The sequence below is a fragment of the Nycticebus coucang genome, chromosome 5, assembly GCF_027406575.1.
Source record: "Nycticebus coucang isolate mNycCou1 chromosome 5, mNycCou1.pri, whole genome shotgun sequence".
Lineage (NCBI taxonomy): Eukaryota > Metazoa > Chordata > Mammalia > Primates > Lorisidae > Nycticebus > Nycticebus coucang.
Window position 1 is genome coordinate 113,469,695 of NC_069784.1, and position 23,425 is coordinate 113,493,119.

The window sequence follows — 23,425 nt, forward strand, 5'->3', positions numbered from 1 at the left end:
ACATCTTATTTCCAAATCATTGGCAAGATACACACACACACACAGAGAGGGAAAAAAAGGCTGGAAGAAAATTCATACAAATGTGAACAGTGTTTTTCTCAGAGTCATATGAATATTGTGATTACCCTCTTTTTGATATATTTTTTGTGTTTTATGAACTTTCTAGAAATAGTCACATGTAGCTTTCATATTGTGAAAAGAAAGAGAAATAAAGACAGATTAATTCCAAAGTGGAACCAAAACCCTGAAAATTTTCCTTTATTCTGTTGCATGTTGAAATAGTTTGCCACATCTGACATTTTATCTAAATTCACCCCAATTCAGTGCCAAAAGATGCAGAATAGTGACCTAACTGGTCACCATGAAGCTTGGGGCGACCAATGGTCAGTCTGTTTCCCCCTTGTAAACTGAAGGCTGGGAATGAGAACATCTCACTTCCCTTCCAGTTCTTACATTCTATCATAGCGAGGAAACTAGTGGGTGGCTCAGAGACACAGGGGTCTGAATGCTGGTCCACCACTTACCACAGGTGTTATTTCTGACTAGTTACTTCAGCCCAGAGCTCAGGCATTCCCTGTGTCAAAGGGGGGTTTGATAGTTTCCTTAAGTGGACACTGTGAGAATTAAACTAAAAAGTGCCCTTCAGGGCTCTTACCTTGTAATTTACATGTGTCATTCATGATAGTAGTTCTCAGTTCTTTTATTAACTGAATATTATAAAGCTGGAAATGGAAAAATATTCAGATCTTCCTCCTTTCCATTCTTGTTTCTTTAATCTTATTTATCATTTATTTTACACCAATTATTTACCCAATGTCTATGTCCAAGTGTGTTTCATTATATACTGCACGTGTTAAACATGTAAATTACAGAACGATCAGATTATGGAATGACTTAACTTTCACTGCCCTCTTCCTTACAGAATATGGAAAATAAACATCTACCATGACTTGCTCACATGCCGCTCTTAGATAAGGCTCTGGTGGAAACAAGTTCCCATCACAAGTTTTCTCTTTTTTTCTACTCGCTGGAACCCAATAATTTGGGTGTGAGGCCGCAGAATAAGGTAAGATTCCTCCCATAAATTCAGAGGGCCAGAGTCAGCCGCAGCTTCATGGACCAGAGCCTGGCATTCATTGATGTATTATCTGCTTCCAAATTCCACACAAGGAATGATGAGATGCCTTTTTGTGCATTTTTCACCAGAAACTAAGTTACATTTATAGATGTAATGTAGCAGGGGTCCAATTTTGACTTTAAGAGAACTTTAGATATACCAGGACTTGTCGAAGAATACACCAGAAGCCATTTTTAAAAAATATAATCCATCCATTTATAACAGCAGACCAGCTCACAGTTTTGGTATAATACAACAACAAATGAACAATTTCCCAAGTGGTGCTTACTATCTTGCAGAAAGAGTAATATGCGGAACCCCAGTATGGAAAATGCAACTTCACAGCAGAGGAGGGGGAGCAGTGCATGCAAAGCACCAGGGGGGTAAAAAATGGGGGAGAAAAATGATAAATGCTGCCCTATAAGATGGATGCGGGATGTGGGGGTGGGGGTGGGATAGGGTGGGGTCTGGCTTGTGAACAATCAGGCACCCTGGGGAAATGTCCAAAATAGGGCTAAAGGGTCGTGAGCTCATGGGCTATAGCAATGACCAAAGTCATTTTAAATTTTAAGTGTAATAGTAACTATACTTAGTTTGCTATGATTATGCTAAGTAGAGCTCTCGTCCCAAGAATTCAGGCTGTATCTTTATAATTAATATAAATAGCATGTAAAGAATACTTATTTTTCCCCCCAGCAAAGTAACTTTCTTTTTCTAGGAAAATAAGGCAACCATATAATGTATCATGATATGTGGCTGAGCTGAAAGCATAATTGAAGACTCCAGACCCGCAGTCGACAGGTCTAAGCTTCCTCTTGTAACTAAAATAGCCTCTACAATAACAAAAGAAAACCCATAGTCACAGAAAGGGAGCTCCCTACCTTTTAATTATTCATGTTAATGCCTAGCATTTGTAGAGTTTATACTTTACAAATGCTAATCAGGCCCAAGGATTACATGAATAATGGAAATCCACAAATAATTACCAAATCTGATCTTAAGCAATGCTTTCAGCACATGCTCCCTCAGCAATCTCCCCTATCCCTGCCTCTCCCCTTCACTCCCCTCACCCTAGAAGAAATCTTGGTATAATTAATTTTACCAAGAAGGTCAACTTCACTTCTTGTGTACTTTGGTTTTTCTGTGGCCACCTAATAGTAGTGATACTGAATGACCAAAAGGGAAAAGCAATAAGAAGGGAAAACCAAAAGGCTTTTAGGTCCACAAACTCCATGTGATGGTGAGAAGGGGGGTTTGAAAACTGGCTCTAATCCTGACCCACCATGTCGGTGGAGACGACAAATGCTCTCCCTTCAGATCTGCACGGTGGTGGTACCATCTGTTTCTCCCCCCACTGACTTCCCATACCTCACAAAACATTTAGCATTAAACCAGATTATCGCTGCAGTAGTTTCTCCTGCCTTCCTCTAAGTGGGGGGAAAACAAAAACCACCTAAATGGCACTGGTGTCTCCATATTTAAAAAAAAAATACGTGAGTCAATGTCCAATTTTGCTAATTAAAACAAAATGTCATTTAATATCCCTCTAATCTGCAAAAAATCAGTGTCTTACTAAAGCAAGTCTATGTGAGATATGGGGAAATGGAGACCCTCAGAAACTGCAGGCGGAAACAGGCTAATAAAACTACTACAGGAAGCAATTAGGCATTTGAAAATGCACATGGCATTTCTGGGAATATACACTTGCCTATACCCACAAGGTCACTGAAGCATTGATTTGTAGCAACAATTTCTCCATCAGTTGAGGAGAAGTAAATAATTTGTGGTAAGGTGACACTACAGAACTCCAGGCAGCAGTGAAACTATGTATTTATCACTTTGGATGGGTACTTTAAAACTTGAGTTGAGGGAGTATAAGATGCAAACTGATATATAAATATGACATAATTTATAACAATTTTAACGCCCTAATGTTATATTATCATGGATATATGCATGCAGTGAAAGTATAGAAACAGACCCTCTGGTACATATTATCTTCCAGGAAAGGGAGAGAGGGAAGGAGACGAGGCCATAGAAGGACACACAGCAAGGAAACTATGGCATTAGCCATCATATTTTACTTATATTTCTCATAAATATATCTTTTATTGTGATAATTTGATACACTCATATAATTTATAAAGATTAAATAAGTGTACTTGAGATAGCTATCACCTTAAATATTTATCTATGCTAGAAACATTTGAATTATTCTCCTTTAGCTAAACTGAAATATGCAACAGGGGTTTTTACTTAAAATGTTTAAAAAGTCTTGGAACTGCATGTATAGGTATTATGTTAGCTCTCTGCTTTTTATGTTTCTTAAATTAATAATTTTCTTTCTTTTTTCTTTTTTTTTTTCTTTAGACAGAGCCTCAAGCTGTCGCCCTGGGTAGAGTGCTGTAGCATCACAGCTCACAGCAACCTCCAACTCCTGGGCTTAAGCGATTCTCTTGCCTCAGCCTACTAAGAAGCTGGGACTGTAGGCGCTCGCCACAATGCCCAGCTATTTTTTGGTTGTAGTTGTCACTGTTGTTTGGCAGGCCCTGGCTAGATTCGAACCTGCCAGCTCTGGTATATGTGGCTGGCGCCTTAGCTGCTTGAGCTACAGGCGCAGAGCCTAAACTAATAATTTTGTAAATATTATGAATTATAACTCCCCTTTAAAAATCAAAATAAATGATTAAATAGTGAACTGAGAAAGTTATGTAATCTTACAACAATGTATAAAGTGAAAATTAGTTGGGTTTTCAAGTCATAAAGTAGTGTCTTCCCAAGCACTGTTTTAAGAACTCAGTTATACATAACAATTCAAACACTTTAGTGTCCTCATTTTTGTGTCTGATAAAAAATTGCTGTTTGCCTCACAAAACCATTACAAAAGTAATTGTCAATGATAACAAGTTCCAATGAAAATATGTGCTATAATTATACCATCACGAGGATCTGAGATTATTTTCAAGTTATAAAAAGTCAAAAGTAGAAGAAAAATTACTTTTTAGAAAATAAAATCTAATAATTCATATATAAGATTGATAACTGGCAAGAAGGAAAATAAGCAATTATAAACACAGTGCACGTAACCACAGTATCTTTTCCACTATGGTAAAAACTGTTGTTAGAATATTGCCTATGAATAGTATCTTAATATAATTGCTTTTTCCTTCACTCTACTTTTTATAACATGCTTATGTAACAAAACCAAAACGATTACTAAAGAGGATTTAATAGTGTATTTAAGCGTTAAGAAATTCCTTTATTTTTCATGGAGTCAACACAACAAACAAAATGTCTTTGTCTTACTATTTATTTAGTGTTATGTTAAAGAAAATTCTTAAGAGTAAATCACCAATTTTAGGTTTTCCCAGAAAACCTTTCTTAAACAGAACCACCTTAATTCAACAACACATCTTGCCACTAATATACTGTGTATAAATAAATATAATTGAACAAACAGGGAGAACTGAATAAATACAAGATTACTGTGGTAATCAGAGAAAACTTGTGGGAAGTTAATCTCCACTTAAAGACATGCATAATTATTATTGTGGGGAAAGAAGAGTAGATGAAATGACTAGAATCAATAAAACTTTACCTGCAGAGAGGGGAAGAGAAATGCAGGGAGAAAAGAGCACTGGTATTAGTTTTTAGAGAACTGAATCCACAACTGTGGGGAACTCATAATATTTTAATGTTTATAAGCTTTCAGAAATTTCTTGAAACAGTAAGAGACTCTTTGGCAGGAGGTGCCTGCTGCTCCCAGTCCCGTGGGAGTGGGACCAGGTAGACACTGGATCCAGTCCAGCCTAATTGGGGCGGGTCACCAGATCCCCTTTTAATGGAGGAGTTTCCTTCACTGACAAAGAATACTGGAATAAATCTCTCACTCTGAAAAGATAAGAGGTTTGAGAGAGCTAAGAGAAGTACCCCACCACCACCAGCACCACCACCCACACACACACCCCTGCACAAAAATTAGAGGAGTGGGAGTGTTTTCAGTTTAAACATACAGTATTTTTGGGTCAATCTCACTGTGCATCCCAGGGGTCTCTGCATCTCACAGCTCTGTGTAAAGCCCTGGAGGCCAAGCAGAAGATCCACAAGGGAGGGGAGAAGGACCGACAAGAAGGAAGAAGGTAATGTACTTCAGCTGGAACTATGATACTTCTTTAAATTTCTCACAGACCAGATAGAAATTTCTTTTAACGTGTTTTAACGCTCCCAAAATTTAGAGGTCTTAGTAGAAATTCTAATAAAGTCAAGTTAAGAAATGTTTCCAAGTAACATTTGCTACCATTTACAGCCTGCCTGATTAGTGCCAGGTACAATTACAAGCACATTGTCCAAACTGTTCCACCTAATCCTTAATAACCCTATGAGATAAGTGACACTATTATATCTGATTTATGTGTGACACAAGCGAGGCACAGAAATATTTAGCACATTGCCTGAAGCATACATTTAGGAGGTGGCAAAACTGTTCAGAGTCCAAGTTTTAATTCCTTCACCACATTGCCTCCAAGAGAACACGACGCCGCTCACACTGCAAGCACCTTCGGTTCAGCATATTCTATGACATACATCCCCAATTTAAAATGTCAAAGATACTCATAGGATGTTAAAACCTGACTTGCCCATTTTACTAGCTAGAAAATTTGGCTTTTATCAGGGACCACAGTATCAAAGACTTTTCGCATCGTTAGAAGTCCTGAAGAATTGCTGTCATTCTAAGAAAAGAACTGCATCAGGATGAGGAAATTATTTTCTTCAACTGTTAACTTACAGAGATGAAAACATCCTGAATTTGGGCACCAAGGCTTTCTGTGATCTCAATTATCCTAAGTTTTGTGTTGATCTGGTACACCTGCTATGGCTTCATACAGGAATGTCTGTTGTTCTTTGAATCAACATCTGAGTCTCATGAACTCTTAAGTCAGGAGCCCTAAGGGAGGAACAGATAATGAATGCCAAATGCTGTAGACTCATCAAGCTGTAACTCAGGATGGCTTTCTTATTTATTTATCTTTTGTTTTAACATTCACACTAAAAATATCACAATAAAGTTTGAAGATAAAATGACTACACAACTGCAATTACTACTGTAGTATCTCAGGATTTTGTGAAATGCAATGTCACTGTCCAAGAGCACTTTTAAATAGTACCTGCTTCTTTCTTCAAAATCACATCAAATGAAAACAAAAGTTCCTCCCTCTTTACTTTCCTGTTGGACTTTAATTAGAATAATAGAGGCTGTATGTCTTTCCACATATTTTCTCCTTTTAGTCAAGAGAGTAAACTATGATTTAGAAGCTAATTTAAGACATCCTCAATGTTGACACCAAAGTGGCAGAAATGTTCAGTGTTAACAGGTACAGTGGACGAGGTGGTGTAATTTGACTCAAATGACTGGCTCGGTGATGTGAGAGAACAAGAAAACGGCACAGATCCAAGCAGCTTGTTTTCTGGACTCTCACAGCAATACTCAACAGCCCTGAACAAGAAACAAAAGGCTACTGGGGGTTTCTCAGAGCCTGCAAGGAACACCCAAGCATCTCTGCAAGTGCATCACTCCAGCCATGACTTCCAGGCTTGAAAAAAGACAAGTGAATTGGAAGAAAGACTTAACGGTGAGAGCACAGAAGGTTCAGGAGCCTGGGAGGCATGCAGAGTACGCTCTCCCCATCTGTAGTTCACTTTCTGCAGTTTCAGTTACTTGTAAGCATCCGCTATGGTCAGAAAAAGGTGAATACACTGTAAGATATTCTGTGTGAGAGAGAGAGACTAAAAACTTTTATCACAATGTGGTGCAATAATCATTCTATTTTATAAATGCTATTAATCTCTGTGTCTGATTTATAAATTAAACTTTATCATTGGTATGTACGTTCAGGAAAAAAACATAGTGCATACACATAGGGTTCAGTACTATCTGAGGTTCCAGGCCATCGAGGTCTTGGAACATCTCTCTCTCAGGTAAGAGGGGAATTCTGTATATGGAAACATCTAATACATTGTCTGGCATGGGTAGGCACAGAAATAGTATTTGCTGAATCCGAAGCCTGTGGATGCCTAGGGCAATTTCTGAGTTCATGATACGACAGGTGGAGTGGAAACAAGTCCCAACATAGAGCTACACGGCTGGCTGGCTGAATAAAGTTGAAGTGAAGGCCACGTAGCATCAAAGTAGATGTGTATACCACTGAAACGGAGAAAATATGTAAAGTTAATCGATGATTAGAAGTGTTGATAAAAGAGGCCAGTACAGAGTTCCACTCATAATTCACACTAACGTTAATGTCATAGTATTCTAAACAACTAGATGAGTGAGGGGAAGCTATAGGATAATGTACCACCGTGTAAGAAGTAGGAAAAGGATATACTACTGTAGTGTCACAGAATCAGAGGTAGCAAATTCATAAAAGAAAAGGTGACTCCCCGAGTCCAGCGTGAAAAGCCAGAGTGCTGAGGTTTTGAACACTAAGGTCTCAGTGGGCACTTTGCATCTTTCTTTATTTATTTTTTTTAACACACCAAACGTTTGTTTTTATTACAATGTAATTTCCCAATCCTTCCCAGCAGAACCATCCCTTACCCTTATGCCAAACATTTTCAATGACAAGAATAGTCAATAGAAAGTTCAGTAAATTCAGGATTTTCTTTCTGGCCTGGGGCCTAATCATACCCCAACTATGAAGGAATACAATTTTATTGGCCCCATATCAACGTAAAGCTCAACTATTTATAGTATAGGAGGGGCATAGGGTTAGTCTCTTCTCTGTTCAGTACCCACAAATACACTGCAAGAAATGCTAGCTCTTTTAAATTCTTGGTACACATGCTGTAAGGGAACGATAAGGATCACATGTCCTGGTGACATCCTACTATAGTATATAAGTAGGTGGACTTATTTGGCTTGGGCTTTAAAAACACCCAGGAGTTTTCCTTAAAGCATAATACCAATAACGAGCAGCACAGAGCCCTTCCTGGATGGCGATCCAGACCCTTTCCCAGAGTTGGTGCACAGCACAATGTCCTATATGGCTTTTTCTTCCCTTTGGGTAACAATAGAGTCTCACCAGGTCCTTCTTTTCCTATTCTAGCAATGGACAGGAGATCTGCAGAAGAAATAGATAACAAGTCCTCTTTCCCCCCAGGTAATAAGACAACACTCAGGTCAGTCTGAGTGAGGTCAGATCGAGTGAAGTGCCTCCCTACTCTGGAGTGGCCTCAGGAATACATATAATTAAGGCTCAAAGGAATGCAGTATGCTGAGCAGGTGGCTCCCTTCTCCTGGAACATGGGCAAATGCATCCTTCATCTAAACCACTTCATTTAATAACCAAAAAGAAAGAAAATGCCAGGAAGGCTATATTAACCAGTGTGATGAAAATGTGTCAAACGGTCTATGAAACTAGTGTATGGTGCCCCACGGTCACATTAATGTACACAGCTATGATTTAATAAAAAATATACATATAAATAACCAAAAAGAAAAGCTTTGTATGGTAGAAGAGACAAAGATTTCTGTCACAGCATTATTTCCCAATGCCTTAGTCCCAGTGCACAGAAATCTTCCTTAAAGCTGTTTCTCTCCATGCCCTTGTATTTAGATGAGGCAGGAGCCTCTTGAGCCCTCTGGCCAGCTCTTCTCATCATTAACATGCTTAGCATTCTCTGTCTTTCAGAATGAATGTTTTAACTGTCCATTCCAGTTTTCAGTTAAACAACTTCTATGTGGCTGATAGGATATATGTCCATTATATGCTGTTCATCTGGTGGGTAAACTGGCTATGGTTAAATGTATTCCCTATGAAATATAATAAGGGCACCCCAAGCACCTGAAAAGATCCATTGGAATATTCCAGAAGCCATGAACAACGTTCCATTTATCCATTTTCAGCAATGTGATGACCTTTGACCTCATGAAATTCTTCCCAATGCCTTTTTTTTTTTTATTAAATCATAGCTGTGTACATTAATGCGACCATGGAGCACCATACACTGGTTTTATAGACTGTTTGACACATTTTCATCACACTGGTTAACATAGTCTTCCTGGCATTTTCTTAGTTATTGTGTTAAGACATTTATATTCTACATTTACTAAGTTTCACATGTACCCTTGTAAGATGCACCCTCCTTCCGCCCATCCTCCCCATTCCCTCCCCTTTGCATCTTTATACTGCCGGCTGAAAGGTGTGCACCAGGAACTGCCTACCCACAAAGAACCTGTTTTTCTGGGCCTTAAAAAGAAAAAAAAAAATGCTGATGCAGAGATGGTGTTATAAAGCAGCAGCACAGAAGGAAATCTGTGAGCGCAGCTTCCCGAGACACATAGGAAGGGGTAGGGGACCAGACGGAGGCAACCAGGTCAAACTGGGCTTTGCTAAACTAGCAACTTTGGTTCTCTGTTCCAAGATGTTTCCTACCCTACAGAGGGGCGGGCAGGAGCAGGGAACACTGCTGGTCAGTAACTCAGGAGGAGTTTAAACCACTGAGGATTTGTTTCTTATGTAATTTCATCCTGGCTTACAACTAGTCACCATAGTGAATGTCAGTTGTTCAAAAAGAAAGTAAATGCTAATATGTAAATACTTCAAACATGGCCACAGTGAGAATATGCCACAAACTGAAAATGAACATAATGACCTCCAGTAGTTCAAGGAAAGATGATAGCAGAGGTGCTTCTGGAATGGTCTAGCACTGAAATTTGATCCAAGTAAGCCACTGCAGAGTCTCTAAGCCACAACATCCTAGCTGAAAACAAAGTCATCTCTGCGTGAAAGATAGTGGGCAAAGGCCTTTAGGACAAATGTCACTGTCACTACTACCTGGTAGGATAATGATCAATCTGTTTTTTTCAGACCTTTGCCAGATTCATAACAAAGTCCTGGGTCCTGGTGCGTTCAGAAGCCTGGACAGCTAGTCTCCCCAGCTGTGCTCTCTCACTCTCGGGCCACCAGAGCCAGGGTGCTATCTCTCATCAGTCACCTTGTGACAAACTAGACTTGGGTTTCTGTTCCTGACTTAGCACATATGGACTAAGAGTCTTACATCAGCACACAGAAATCATTTTTGTCATGTTTTACAGAACAGCTAAGTAGAAAAATAGAACGTTTCAACTGAAAAACCAAACCCCAAAGTTTCTAAGACTTAATTATGAATGTAAAAGTGTTGGATGTATTCTTGTCAATTTTTTATCAAAGCTCTGATACCTGTTCATGTAATAAATACAGTAGGACCTCTGTAAATTGACCATTCAAGGGACTATAACAAACTGGCCAAAACATGGAGGTGGTCAACATAAGGTACTAGGCCTGCCATACAGATACATGTACAAGTGGTGCACATTAGGTCTATGAAAATTAGGTCAACTTAAGGACGTGGTCAACTATCCAGGTGCTACTGTATTAGGGAGCCTCTATTATACACTGGCATACCGTGGAGATACTGCAGGTTCAGTACCAGACCACTGTGAAAAAGTGAACATAGCAATAAAGCGAGGCACACACATTTTTTTGGTTTCTGAGTGTATATAAAAATTGTTTATGCCGGGCGGTGCCTGTGGCTCAGTGAGTAGGGTGCCGGCTCCATATACCGAGGGTGGTGGGTTCAAACCCAGCCCCGGCCAAACTGCAACAACAACAACAACAAAAAAAATAGCTGGGTGTTGTGGCGGGCACCTGTAGTCCCAGCTGCTCGGAAGGCTGATTCAAGAGAATCGCGTAAGCCCAAAAGCTGGAGGTTGCTGTGAGCCGTGTGACGTCATGGCACTCTACCGAGGATGGTAAAGTGAGACTTCATCTCTTAAAAAAAAAAAAAATTATTTATGCCACAGTGTAGTCTATTAAGTTTGCAATAGCATTATGCACACAACATGATACCTTCATTAGAAAAACATTTGATTTCTAAAAAGTGCTGATGATCATGTGAGCCTTCAGTGACTCATAATCTTTGTTGCTGGAGGGTTTAGGCTCCATACTGATGTCTGCAGACTGATCAGGGTGGTGGTTGCTGAAGGCTGGGGTGGCTGTGGCAATTTCTTAAAATAAGACAGCAATAAAGTTTCCTGCATCAATGGACTCTTCCTTTCACAGAAGACTTCTCTGTAGCACAGGATACTGTTTGATGGCATTTCACCCACTGCAGAACTTTCAAAATGGGAGTCAGTCTTCTTGCTGATACTTTATCAACTAAGTTAATATAACATTTGAAATTATTTGTTGTCATTTCAACTATGTTCATAGCATCTTCACCAGGAGTAGATTCCAACTCAAGAAACCACTTTCTTTCCTTATTCGTAAGAAGTAACTCCTCATTTGTTCAAGTTTTATCATGAGATTGTAGCAATTCGGTCACATCTTTAGACTCCACTTTTTTTTTCTTAATTTTTATAAAAGCATAACTGTATACATTTATGGGGTACAATGTGATGATTTGATATATAATGTGGAATGCTTAAATCAAACTAATTAACATAACCATCACCTCACTTATTTTTTTGGTACAACATTTGTAATATATTCTTAGTTGTCAGACTCCATTTCTAGTTCTAGTTCTCTTGTTCTTACCACCAGGTCTGTAATTACTTCCTCTGTGGAAGTCTTAAACCCCTTAAAGTCATCCATGAGGGCTGGACTTTCTTCCAAACTCCTGTTAACACTGATGTTCTGGTCTCCTACAATGAGTCATGAAGGTTCTTAATGGCATCTAGAATATTTACTTTGCTTTCTGATTTCTGGGTACATGGATATGGGGACAGCATGAAGCAAGGAGGATGCTGACGGGGCCACTATCATTCACATGAGACCAGCAGGATGTGTGGAGTGTGGGGAACAGAATTCTATCTATCTGTTCAAACATTTAATGTGTGTTAAGCATCTACTATTACTGAGATGGTCAGTTCTGGCTTTTGATTTCAAGGGAGAATCCTGAGACACTTGCTTTCACTTAAGCACTAAGCGGTCATTATTATAGGGTTATTAATGGCCTAATTTAAAAACTGTCATGTCTCAGGGAATAGGGAGGTCCCAGGAGAGAGAGAGAGATGGGACAATAGCTGGGTTAGTGAAACAGTCAGAACACACTCGATATTCACCAAATCTGCCATCATATGTGGGTGTGGTGTGTGGTGCCCCTAAACAATTACAAGAGTCGCATCAAAGGTCAGTGATTACAGATCATCATGACAGATATAATAATAATGGAAAAAGTCTGAAAATACCAGGAATTACCAAAATGTGACAGAGACATGAAATGAGCCCATGTTTTTGGAAAAATGGCACCATCAGACTTTATGGAGAGCTGCAACAAACCCTCAATATGTAAAAAAAGTGCAAGATCTGTGAAGCATGATAGAAGAAAGTATGCCTAAACTAGACTCCCTAACAGTGCTGGGGCACAGCATGAGTCTAACAGACATACTTACTGCCCTCTAGAAGTTTGGCCTAATTGAGGAGACAGACATTCAATAACTACTCGGCGATCAATCTACAACTTGGCTAGAGCAAGAAGGACAAGCCCGTGATGCACAAGGGCCTAGCACCTGAGACCTAGCCCAGTCTGGGGACACCTTTAATGAAATGACCTTTAAACTGAAGGACAGACACGGAGGAGCAGGTATAATGAGGAAGGGAGAAGAGAAGCAGCAGAAGTGCACACCAAGTGGAGGAAGAGCTCCTAGGGAGAGACTATCTACTGCATCTGGACGCAAAGACCCGCCAGTACTAATATGTTTAACAGAAGTAGCAAACAGCAGCTCACTTGGTGCTTTCTCCACCCTAAGTGTTCATAATAGTCTCCACTCACTTTTTTTCCAAAAAAAGTTCTTTTGAATCAGTTTTCAAGATGGTAGAGGACCATTGCTATTGTTCCCTGATAAAACAGACAAGAGTTTTCCATTAATCCCAAGGTATAATAGGTACAGCCCCTTAATCATATTTGAAATAACAAGTGAGGCAATCTGATACAATGGTGATTCGTTTCCTTTATTTAACACAATAAAATTACTGCGTATTGCATGAGCAATCTCCCGGACAGCTAGTACTTTTAGTCCACATAAATTGGTACTGAATAAGGATCCAGTCAATCTTACTGTTGCACAGAAGTGACTAAAAAGGCCCAAGAAAAAGAGGCAGCCCTCCTAGAAATTTTCAATCACAAGCAAGTGAAGGAAGATAATTAGATTACGAAAAATATCTCTACAATAAAGAGGCTGATTAAGGTACAAGAATAGATAAGTAGGATGGTCTTTCCACCAGACCATTCCCTCAACAGAACATGTCAGTAGACGTTATCAGAAAATGGGGATACTACATATTTGGTTACAAAATATTGTAACTGTCACTTAAAGAGCTCCAATTGTTTTTCAGAGAGGGTTCCAAGCGCTTAGTTTAATCCTCACCACCACCAGTGAGCACAATTTTATTCACTTTATTTCACAGATTCAAAGCTGAGGCTTAGAAAGGTTAAATACAGATGTCCCGAAGCTGTCCTTAAAGTCACCATACATAGGGAAAATGGGAGATTGTAGCTAAATGTACCTTTATTTACAAAATATTCATTACAAAATATTTATTATCTATTCTCTAGTGTTGGTCACCTCTTCGCTATATTTCCACATGCAGCATTTTTTTCTAACACATCACATAGTCTTTCACAGCACATATGGTCTGGATTCTAATACCTGTGGCAAACTAGACTAGTGTGACTCCTCACTACTAGTGACCTTTTCCTACCATGTAAACTGATATTTCCAATAGCAGCAGGTCCTGAATTTCTATAGTTTTATATGGGATCTCAGAGGTGATAGTTTGTTTACAAGGGGGAAACTTCTCTTAAAGTTGCATTTTTACTTAGATTTTAAGTTACATTATTTGGGGAGTTTTTTTAAAAGAGCCTGACAAGAGATTCCAATCCCCTACCCCAACTCTAAGTCACCGCTGGATAACGCACTAACCTTAATTAAAAGTAATCCCACTGGGAGTACAGAGGTGGCACCAGCCTCCATACTGTTGTTTCCAGTAACAATTTTATGATGACAGGTTCTACTGAATCCTGCTATTTTAATATTTTGTTACTACTATATTACTCCTGTATGTTAACACTTAGGATGACTCCAGCTGCTTCCACCACCACCACCACCCCACCCCCCACCAAACCATATGTATTTAAAATCAAAACTGCGAACATTTTCCTTCACCAGTACTCCTAAACTTCATTCCCATTGGACCTGAGATTATAAATTCTTTGCAATCTAGACAAAATTTTTGAGACAGAGTCTCACTCTCCCGCTGGTTAGAGTGCTGTGGCATCATAGCTCACATCAACTTCAAACTCTTCGGTTTAAGCGATCCTCTTGCCTCAGCCTCCCAAGTAGCTGGGCCCACAGGTGCCTACCACAACACCTGGCTAAAGTTAGCTCTTCTTAACATGTCTAGAAGATCTTAGAATTAAGATGGACTCTCTCAATAATATCACCTTTGTGAATAAAATCACCTGAACGGCAGTTAAGGTTATTATATTATTATAGTTTCTGCTAAATGAAAAATATGATTAAGGTGACTGTGAGTCACCTAGAAAATTTTTGTAACAATGAATTAAATTTAAAGTTGCTCCTTGAAACATAATGATGTTAATGAAAATGGATACTCAATTCAAAATCAATTTGAACCTACTGATAAGTAAACTTTAAGAGTTATCAGCTGAGAGGTTATAAGCAAGACTCAACTGCGTTTGGTTCCCATAGATTGGAGCAGTCAGCTCTTTAAGCTCCATCAATAATAGCTCTTGAAACAGGCACACAATTTTTAAGCTTTTTAGTTTCATATGGCAAGCAAATTCCATTTTATATAGTACAAAATTTTGCTTATGTGCAGGTTAAAGAATGTTTCTTATACACAGTGATATAGATGGTAATTTTTATTTATGTAAACACAAAATGCCTGGGAGATAGTTGTATTCATTTACTCAACAAATATTTTAAAAGAATCCAATGACTACAAGCCATACATTACATGTTGTGATGTTTGTTCCTGGCATCTCCTATTATTTTTCTTTTTATATGATATTTTATTCAAAATATTTCTATTTAAGGTCTCTTTAGTAAACAAAAGTTATGCTAATTAGTTTGGCTTCAAGATTTCCTTCCCCTAATGAGGATCTCTGATATTATTCTTCTAAAATATACTTTTGCCTCCCTAGTTGTTAAATATTACTGCTAAAACCTTTGCCTAGCCCTAAAAGGCACAGGTAGAGACACTGGGAATAGACAATGGTTCAAGTCCTACAGAACAAAAGACGAAAGGAAACACGTATGAGAACGATTCTCCTGCTTCTTGACGTAAGAGTCCTCTTTAAAACAAAAGACATGGCTTACAGGACAGTACAGTTGCTGCTGGATCATCACCTATCCAGTAGGAATATAAATGGTAAATGCCAGATTATATTTCATTTGGAAACCTTAAGTGGCAGAAATTCTACCTTTACAGCGGATAAGCCAAAAAAAAAAAAAAAAAAAAGGTCAACTACAGGCTCCATAAGTACACATTTTAACAAAATGGTGGGGGGTGGGGGTGGAGAGGGCTTCTCAGAACTACTGTATCCTCATTTCAAACAGAATTTGTATTTCTTTACAGATTAGTGATTAGCTAACAAAAGAAGCTGAAAGCATTATTAACCTTCATATTAACAAAGTAGTCAATTAATACCACCTTATAAATTTCTACTTTTTCTACCAAAAAAATGATAAATAGTATGATAAAAAACAAAGAGTAGAATCCCTGACACACTATTAGATAAATGCAGTATGGCAGAGAGTAATAGGATTAATAAATCAGACACATTCAAGCGCAGTATTGTCTCTTTCAAAGTCATTCCTTGGGAAGGACACTTCTAATGATTTCAACATTTCTTAGAATTTCTATGTTAAAAAAACCTTCAGAGCCTATGAAAGATACTTTTAGATGTTATCTTCCTTCAGTAATTGTCCATGTGCTTATGCCAGGTACAGGACATAAAAAGCAGGAATCCCACCCTTACAAAGCTTGCAGTCTGGAGAAGGGCAAGAATGTGAGCGTGGGGCGGCGCCTGTGGCTCAACGGAGTAGGGTGCCGGCCCCATATGCCAGAGGTGGTGGGTTCAAACCCAGCCCTGGCCAAAAACTGCAAAAAAAAAAAAAGGGCGGCGCCTGTGGCTCAGTGAGTAGGGTGCCGGCCCCATATACTGAGGGTGGTGGGTTCAAACCCAGCCCCGGCCAAACTGCAACAAAAAAATAGCCGGGCGTTGTGGTGGGCGCCTGTAGTCCCAGCTACTCGGGAGGCTGAGGCAAGAGAATCATGTAAGCCCAAGAGCTGGAGGTTGCTGTGAGCCGTGTAACGCCACGGCACTCTACCGAGAGCGGTAAAGTGAGACTCTGTCTCTACAAAAAAAAAAAAGAATGTGAGCGTGGATAATTTCATTACACTGACATGGCTGTCAGACCTGAAGGACATACAGGACTTGGGATACCCAAGGGGCACTGTGAGGGCTGTCCTCGCGTGTCAGAGACAGAGAGGCCAGGATGAGAGAGGTTTCCTACAGGTGGCATCCAAAGTGAGTCTGGAGATGACCTCTGATCTGACTCTAAAGGAAGAGGCAGAGATACCCATATGAAAGGGAAAGAAAGTGGACAAACAGTACAGCAGGACACAGAAGCAGAAAAAGGTATGGATTTCAAAGAGTGGCAGTACAGAAGGTGGAGAGGGAGAAAAGGACCAGATGGAAAGTGATCTGCCACGTTAAGGGGCTGGGGCTCATTCCTGCAGTTAGGGGTCACGAAAGCTGATGACTAGGGTATCGTTTGTAACTGGCAGGCCTGGAAAGGCAGGATCCACTTAGGGTGGCAGCTGCTGCTTAGGTCCAGCTAGACGCCGCCATGAGAAACACAGGCCAAGGGTGGTGATGTCTTCTGATTTATGAAGGGAAGCTGAGATGCAGATTATTATGAAAACTCTCCCAGTTTCTAAAGGTTGACACATTAAAAAAAAAAAAAAAAAAAGGCACACCTATAGCCTTAATATGGCTAGAGGACTCGCAGTTGAGACCTGTTTCAGGTGAAACAATACCACTGGGAAGTATTCAAAAGCACTCAATGTGTGCAGATCTTCCCCCTGGAAAGAGGTCTCAGCAGCAACACTAGGGCTGATGGGCGTCTCTCATTTCTTGAAGGCAGTGATAATTATGATAAAATCAAGTCATTTGGAGTTAAGACTCATGAGTAAATGTAGTACTGGGCTGAGTATCAGTCAGGTTTTACATAAAACACAAAACAGGCCAGGTGTGGTATAGTTCCAGTAACTCAGGAGGCTGAGGCAGGAGGATTGCTGGAGCTCAGGAGTTCAAGGCTAGCCTAAGAGTGAGACCTCGTCTCTACTAAAAACGCCAAAATAAGCCAGGCATTAGTTGTGCTGGATGCCTGTAGTCCCTGCTACTTGGGAGGCTGAGTCAGGAGGATCACTTGAGCCTAGGAGTTTGACTGGGGACAGTGAGTCAGGGTGACTCCATGGCACTCAGCCTGGGCAGCAGAGTTAGACTGTCTCAAAAATAAAAAGTTTCCAATCTCATTCTGACATTTGGGATGGGACAGTATGGCAGACTTAAGCCCTCTGTTCCAGATTGGAATCCTGAGACTAAGAATGTCATAGCTGGCACATATTTAATATTTGTGCTATTTCCATCCTCTTTCTTGTTCCCCTGATTTTAATTTATATACTTGTATTATTGGCACATACTTGTCTTCCTCCACTAGATGGTTAACCCTTCTGAGAACAGAAACCATGTCAATTATTTTTGCATTGCTTCCTCAATACCCAGCACAGTAAACTGCCACATAATGAGCATTTAAGAAATGTTGGTTTAGGGCAGTGGTTCTCAACCTTCCTAATGCCACGACCCTTTAATACAGTTCCTGTGGGTCACGACCCACAGATTGAGAACCGCTGGTTTAGGGAGAAAATGCCTTATTTCTTTCTTTCTTTTTTTTTTTTTTTTGTAGAGACAGAGTCTCACTGTACAGCCCTCGGGTAGAGTGCCGTGGCGTCACACGGCTCACAGCAACCTCTAACTCCTGGGCTTACGCGATTCTCTTGCCTCAGCCTCCCGAGCAGCTGGGACTACAGGCGCCCGCCACAACGCCTGGCCATTTTTTTTAATCACCCTATGCTCAGCAAAATTCACTATAAGGCAAGTTAGCCTTGAAACCTGCAGTACCCAAACAATCCCTCTTAAGCCAGTCCTGAGGTCAGCATTACAGGGATGTTTGAGGTTCTAAGGTATGAGAGTAACAGCATAAACCCAGCTCACTCCCAATGACTATTTCAATTATATGTTAATAATAGTGAGGCATGCAAAGCATTACATCCCTACTGATTACACTGGAGAGTAATCACCCCTTCAAGGATTAATCTAGTCTACCATCTAAACAAAGGATTGTCACTCCATCGTTTAACTTCAGATAACTCTGAAGCCACCATTTAGGAGTCCAGATGGTAATCACCACGTTCATTCCTATTGAGTTCATTATGATGGTTACTCTACAGTATGAGTACCTGAAAAGACAGTACTCCTCATTAACCCAGGATGTGAACAGAAGCTCCCCTTCAGCACATTAAATTTAGATGGCAAGCTTCTTTATTACTAATGATAGAAAAAAAGATATTAAGCATGAAACTTATTAAACTGATCTAGACATGGTTGGCCAATCAGGCAATGGAATAAATAGGAAAAAAATATATATTCTGATTGCTTATCATAACAGTCACACATAAAAGCTAACTTGCATGTCATCTTGCTGTGATCCTTTGAAATATAACTTAGAAATTAAGAATCCCTTAAAAGTGGCTCAGCGCCTGTGGCTCAAGCAGCTAAGGCGCCAGCCACATACACCTGAGCTGGCGGGTTCGAATCCAGCCTTGGGCCCACCAAACAACAATGACGGCTGCAACCAAAAAATAGCCGGGTGTTGTGACAGGGGCCTGTAGTCCCAGCTACTTGGGAGGCTGAGGCAAGAGAATCGCTCAAGCCCAGGAATTGGAGGTTGCTGTAAACTATGATGCCATGGCACCCTACCCAGGGTGACAGCTTGAGGCTCTGTCTCAAAAAAATAAATAAATAAATAAATAAAAAATCCCTTAAAAGTTGCAAAAGATGGTACAGAGAACTAATGACTAATAAGAATAATATTCAGAACAGGTCGATAATATGTAATTGGAAAAGGAAAAATGAAATTGTCTATAAATCCTAATTACCATGCTCCCTCACAGTGAAGACAGAGGCTGGCTGTCCCATGATGCCCTTCTTAATGGCTTCTTAATAGCCACATTCATTTTAAGATCTGCCATATCCCACACCACGAAGCCATAGGATAAACTAAGAGGATGCAAGTTTAGAAGGTCACAGCGCTACACACCAGAACTGTGTTGTCCAATAAGGTAGCCACATGTAGTTAAATTTAAATTAACTAAAATTAAAAAATCAGTTTCTCTGTTGTGCTAGCCATATTTCAAGTGCTCTGTTGCCACATGAGGCCAATGGCTACTGTACTGGATAGTGCAAACATAGAACATTTCCATCATTTTCTACTGAACAAAGGCAAAGTAGAAAGTAAACATTCCTGTTGCTCAGATAGGCCTGGTGAGAGCTTCAGAGTCAAAGCCAATGGTTTTATTCATCAAGCATAAAAAAAGATAACCCAGGGTTGTTTATCTGCCTATTTTATTGATAGGGATAGAAAGAGAAAAATGGTAGGGATCAGAAACTCCTTGTTTAAGTCTGTCTTTCTTATCCAACAAGCTACATAAATTGCCAAAAACAGACCTTTAGAAGCATCTTCTCCTCCTTCTTTTCCTTTAAATAAAAACTAAAAGGCAACTGAGAACAAAAAAAATAAACCAATAAAAATAAAACAAAACCCAGATGACAGGAAGAGGAATTCAAGAAAATTATTAAGAACAAAATATTACTATTACTATTTCAGGACACCTAAGCAAAGTGCCACAAATCAAGAATTTTCACTCCATGGAAACAATTCAACGACTCCACATTAATTTTAAAAGTTATCAACTTTTCTGAGGCCAAATGATTTGCTACTGACAATTTAACATACTGAGTTTTCACCAAGAGCAGCACACTTTAATTCATGGGCAAATAAAAGAATCACATAAGTCACCTTCCATTCATAGCATCATTAGATTTCTGAGGTCATTTGATCTTCAGAAAGAAGCCATGTCTAATAATAAATAAAAATCCTACTACAGTAGTAAGACTCTACTTATTAGAACTTCCCTTTTCTTTTCTGAATCAATCTTTTAAAAATAAAATGAAAATATAATTTAGATAGTTTCAATTATATTTAATAAAGGCACAGTAAGATTCATTAAAGAACCAGGAGAAAGAAAACAAGTAGGCCTCAGATACCAGATTCTATTTAAACATTCTTTCTATCATTGCTTAAATATGTGCTTGCTACTTTACCATGCTACCTCTCTGTACCACAATGAGCAAAATTTGCTATCTCAGTGACAATGTAATTTCAAAGGTAAGCTAAAATTTAATCAGCACATAAAAACAACAAAATTCATAACCCATCCGCTTAAGAGAAACATCAGCTTCTGTATTTTTGGGAAGAGGGTGGCAAGACAAGGATGCAAGATACTGCCGTCTCTGCTGATTACAGCTCTGGGAGGCTGGCTGTGAGACAGTGCTGAAGATGCAGTGCTCGGAGACTCAAGAAGCCCAGCATGCTGCTGCCGCACTTCACCACGACGGAAGAACACCACAAGGAGCAGGCTTCCCTGTCTGTACCCAGCACGCACCTGACAGACTTAGCACCAGAAGTTGTGGAGTCTCACGGTCTCCTCCCCACTTCCCAGCTTTGACCTCTATATTGGCCTGAGTGTTTGCTTTCCTCCTCTTTAGTATCAGCATTTCAATATAGAAAAGTGACATCCTGGCCCTCTGGCTATGGAAAGGCTGCACTCTTAGGTTACTTTAACTCAAAACTCTTAAGGAAAAACTCACTTCATTAAAGGAAACAGAAATTATCTGATGCACCTAAGGAAGGTGGAGAGATGTTCGTGTAAACCTTGATAACTCCTATTTCCTCCTCCTCCTCATGAGTGTTACCATTTAAATGAGCAGGGGAAAAGGAAAAATTAAAGATCCCCGGGCCAAGAAAGTAGCTTGAGTCAAAAAGCTCAACTGATCTGAAATCTTCAAAACCTGTAGAAACTGTTCCCCATTCAATACACACAGAGTCTATAAACACTACCGGCAAACAAAACGCACCAGGTCAGGGGCACTCCCCACAGCATGCGCTACGGGTACAGTCTGTGAATGTGCTGCAGGCAATGTGGGAAACAAGGGCTGGATCCAGCTGACCAAAGGGCAGAGCTCAAGCATACCTTTCTGTCTTCCAGAATTTCCATTCTTTTGCTGTTCGTCTTCCTCATTAATGGTGAATAAACCAAGGGGAATTGGCCTTGCATTGGTCTTCTTCAGTCTGTCTTGTCGGATAGCTGTAGCTGATCCAGGCATACCGCTGCTACTTGTCTTTTAATTATTATTATATTAAAAATATATGCTTATGTAATTGCAGCTCCCAGGAAGCTGCTAGCTCCTAAGCTCCCGGTTCATTTGAGCACTTGTAATAGATCCCCTATGGGTAAACAGTTTGCAAACAGCTGACAGATACTACCAGCCACTTGGCAACTGAAGTCCTGCAGTCCCCCTCACCTAGTAGCAGCCCCCCCACCCCCTCCCCGACAGGCACACGCGCTGGCGAGTGCAGGCACGCATGCATACGCACGCACACACTCTCTCTCAAATACACACACACATACGCCTCCCTTGCAGAAAAGTCCTAGTAAAGGCACTCAGGGTCAGATGCCTCCCTCCACTGCCTAACCTTTTCAATTAGATCCCGGCTTCTCCTTCCGGCAGCAGCACCTTTTCCCAATCTTCTTCTTGCTACCACACGGTAAAATATCCAGCACACAGCAGAGAGGGGAAAATATGATAATGCTGCCGTTAACAGTTGCCCTGACAACCCTGACATATCCTAATCATGGAGGGCCCAGGAGCTGCTCCATCTCTCTGGCAGAGCAGTGGCAGCCCTGCAGGATGCTGGGTTCTGGGAACTCACCAGCAGAGGGTACATATAGTGTGAGGCCGCTGGGCAGCTCCCTCTTCCTCTCAGCAGCAGAGCAGCAGGATGGGAGGAGAAACAGAGTGGTGCTTGCACAAGCAGCAGCAGACTCCTCAGAGTGGAGAGAGGGGCCCCAGGCAGGAAGGCTTTTTCTTCTTTTCTGGGCCAGGGTGTCTATCATAATGTTTGCAAGCTGCTAGATGAACGAAGGCATAGCTGGTACCTCCTTGGCTGGCTCACTCTCCTGACATTCTTAACACCCCAGAGCCGGTCATGTGGACCACCAGGGCCATGCCCCTGAGACCCTCCGGTGAAGACAAGCAAAAGGAGAACTGTGCCTACTCCCACCACAGAGATCACATGTGGAGCAACTCTTCTGTAAGTCAAGTTGAAAGGATAGAAATGAGAGACTCCACCCCTGAGAGAAAACCTGCCTTGATTACACCCAGCACTGCCACCCCCAATCTCTACTGCTTTGGGAAATCACTACTGAAAGTGCTGAGCAATTCTCAACACTTGACCCAATTTTAATTCTTTTTTGGACTGTTTTCTCCAAAGCACACAACCTTGTGATTATTGTTTTCTCCTGAAATAAGCTTTCTCATGTTAAGACTCTCTATTTCTAGGCTGCTTAAAACTCATGCTACATGCAAAAATTACATAAATTTACAATAAAAATACCAACTGTCAAATTAAGAAAAAAATTTTTTTTGCCTTTTAATCAAAATCAAGCCTCCTTAGAAAGTTAAGCATCCTCCAATCCTCAAACTACCCTCCTACTTTTTCTTAATACTTAAACCCACTTATCCAATAGGACTCCATTGATTCTAAGGCAGGTAAAATAATCCCTCTGCATGGAACTTTGGATAATTCACTTAATTCCTCTCAGTGTCTCAGTATTCTCTATAAAGTAAGGTAATGACACCTTTTACCTTATGAGACTAGGGGTGAGGATTAAATGAATGTAGTGTTGGCGGTAGGAAGTGCTTAATAAATATCAACTCTTATTGTATTTTATAATATATTTGTTGTAACTATGTCCATTTTTTGCTTTGTAATACTTTCTAGGTGTTTCCAGTTCAATTATCAACTCTATCAAGGAATACTTCTGTTTTTATCTCATT

The 23,425-nt window shown here is 40.2% G+C and overlaps 1 protein-coding gene across 9 annotated transcripts in view; it reads right to left on the reverse strand.

The window, feature by feature from the left end:
- Nucleotides 1–23,425, reverse strand: part of MAP7 (microtubule associated protein 7) — a 183,746-nt gene that overhangs the window by 138,464 nt on the left and 21,857 nt on the right. For 2 of the 9 annotated variants that reach the window (XM_053590824.1, XM_053590822.1), the window contains exons 1-2: nucleotides 22,062–22,221; nucleotides 21,559–21,706 (exon numbers count right to left, since the gene is read on the reverse strand). The exons of 4 other annotated variants lie outside the window; for them this stretch is intronic. In XM_053590824.1, the coding sequence (XP_053446799.1) occupies nucleotides 21,559–21,706; nucleotides 22,062–22,211 (298 nt within the window). In that variant the 5' untranslated portion in view covers nucleotides 22,212–22,221. Of the gene's footprint in view, nucleotides 1–21,558; nucleotides 21,707–22,061; nucleotides 22,222–22,298; nucleotides 22,435–23,425 lie in introns of those variants that run through there. 3 more of the 9 variants (XM_053590827.1, XM_053590823.1, XM_053590826.1) reach the window with 2 other exon arrangements.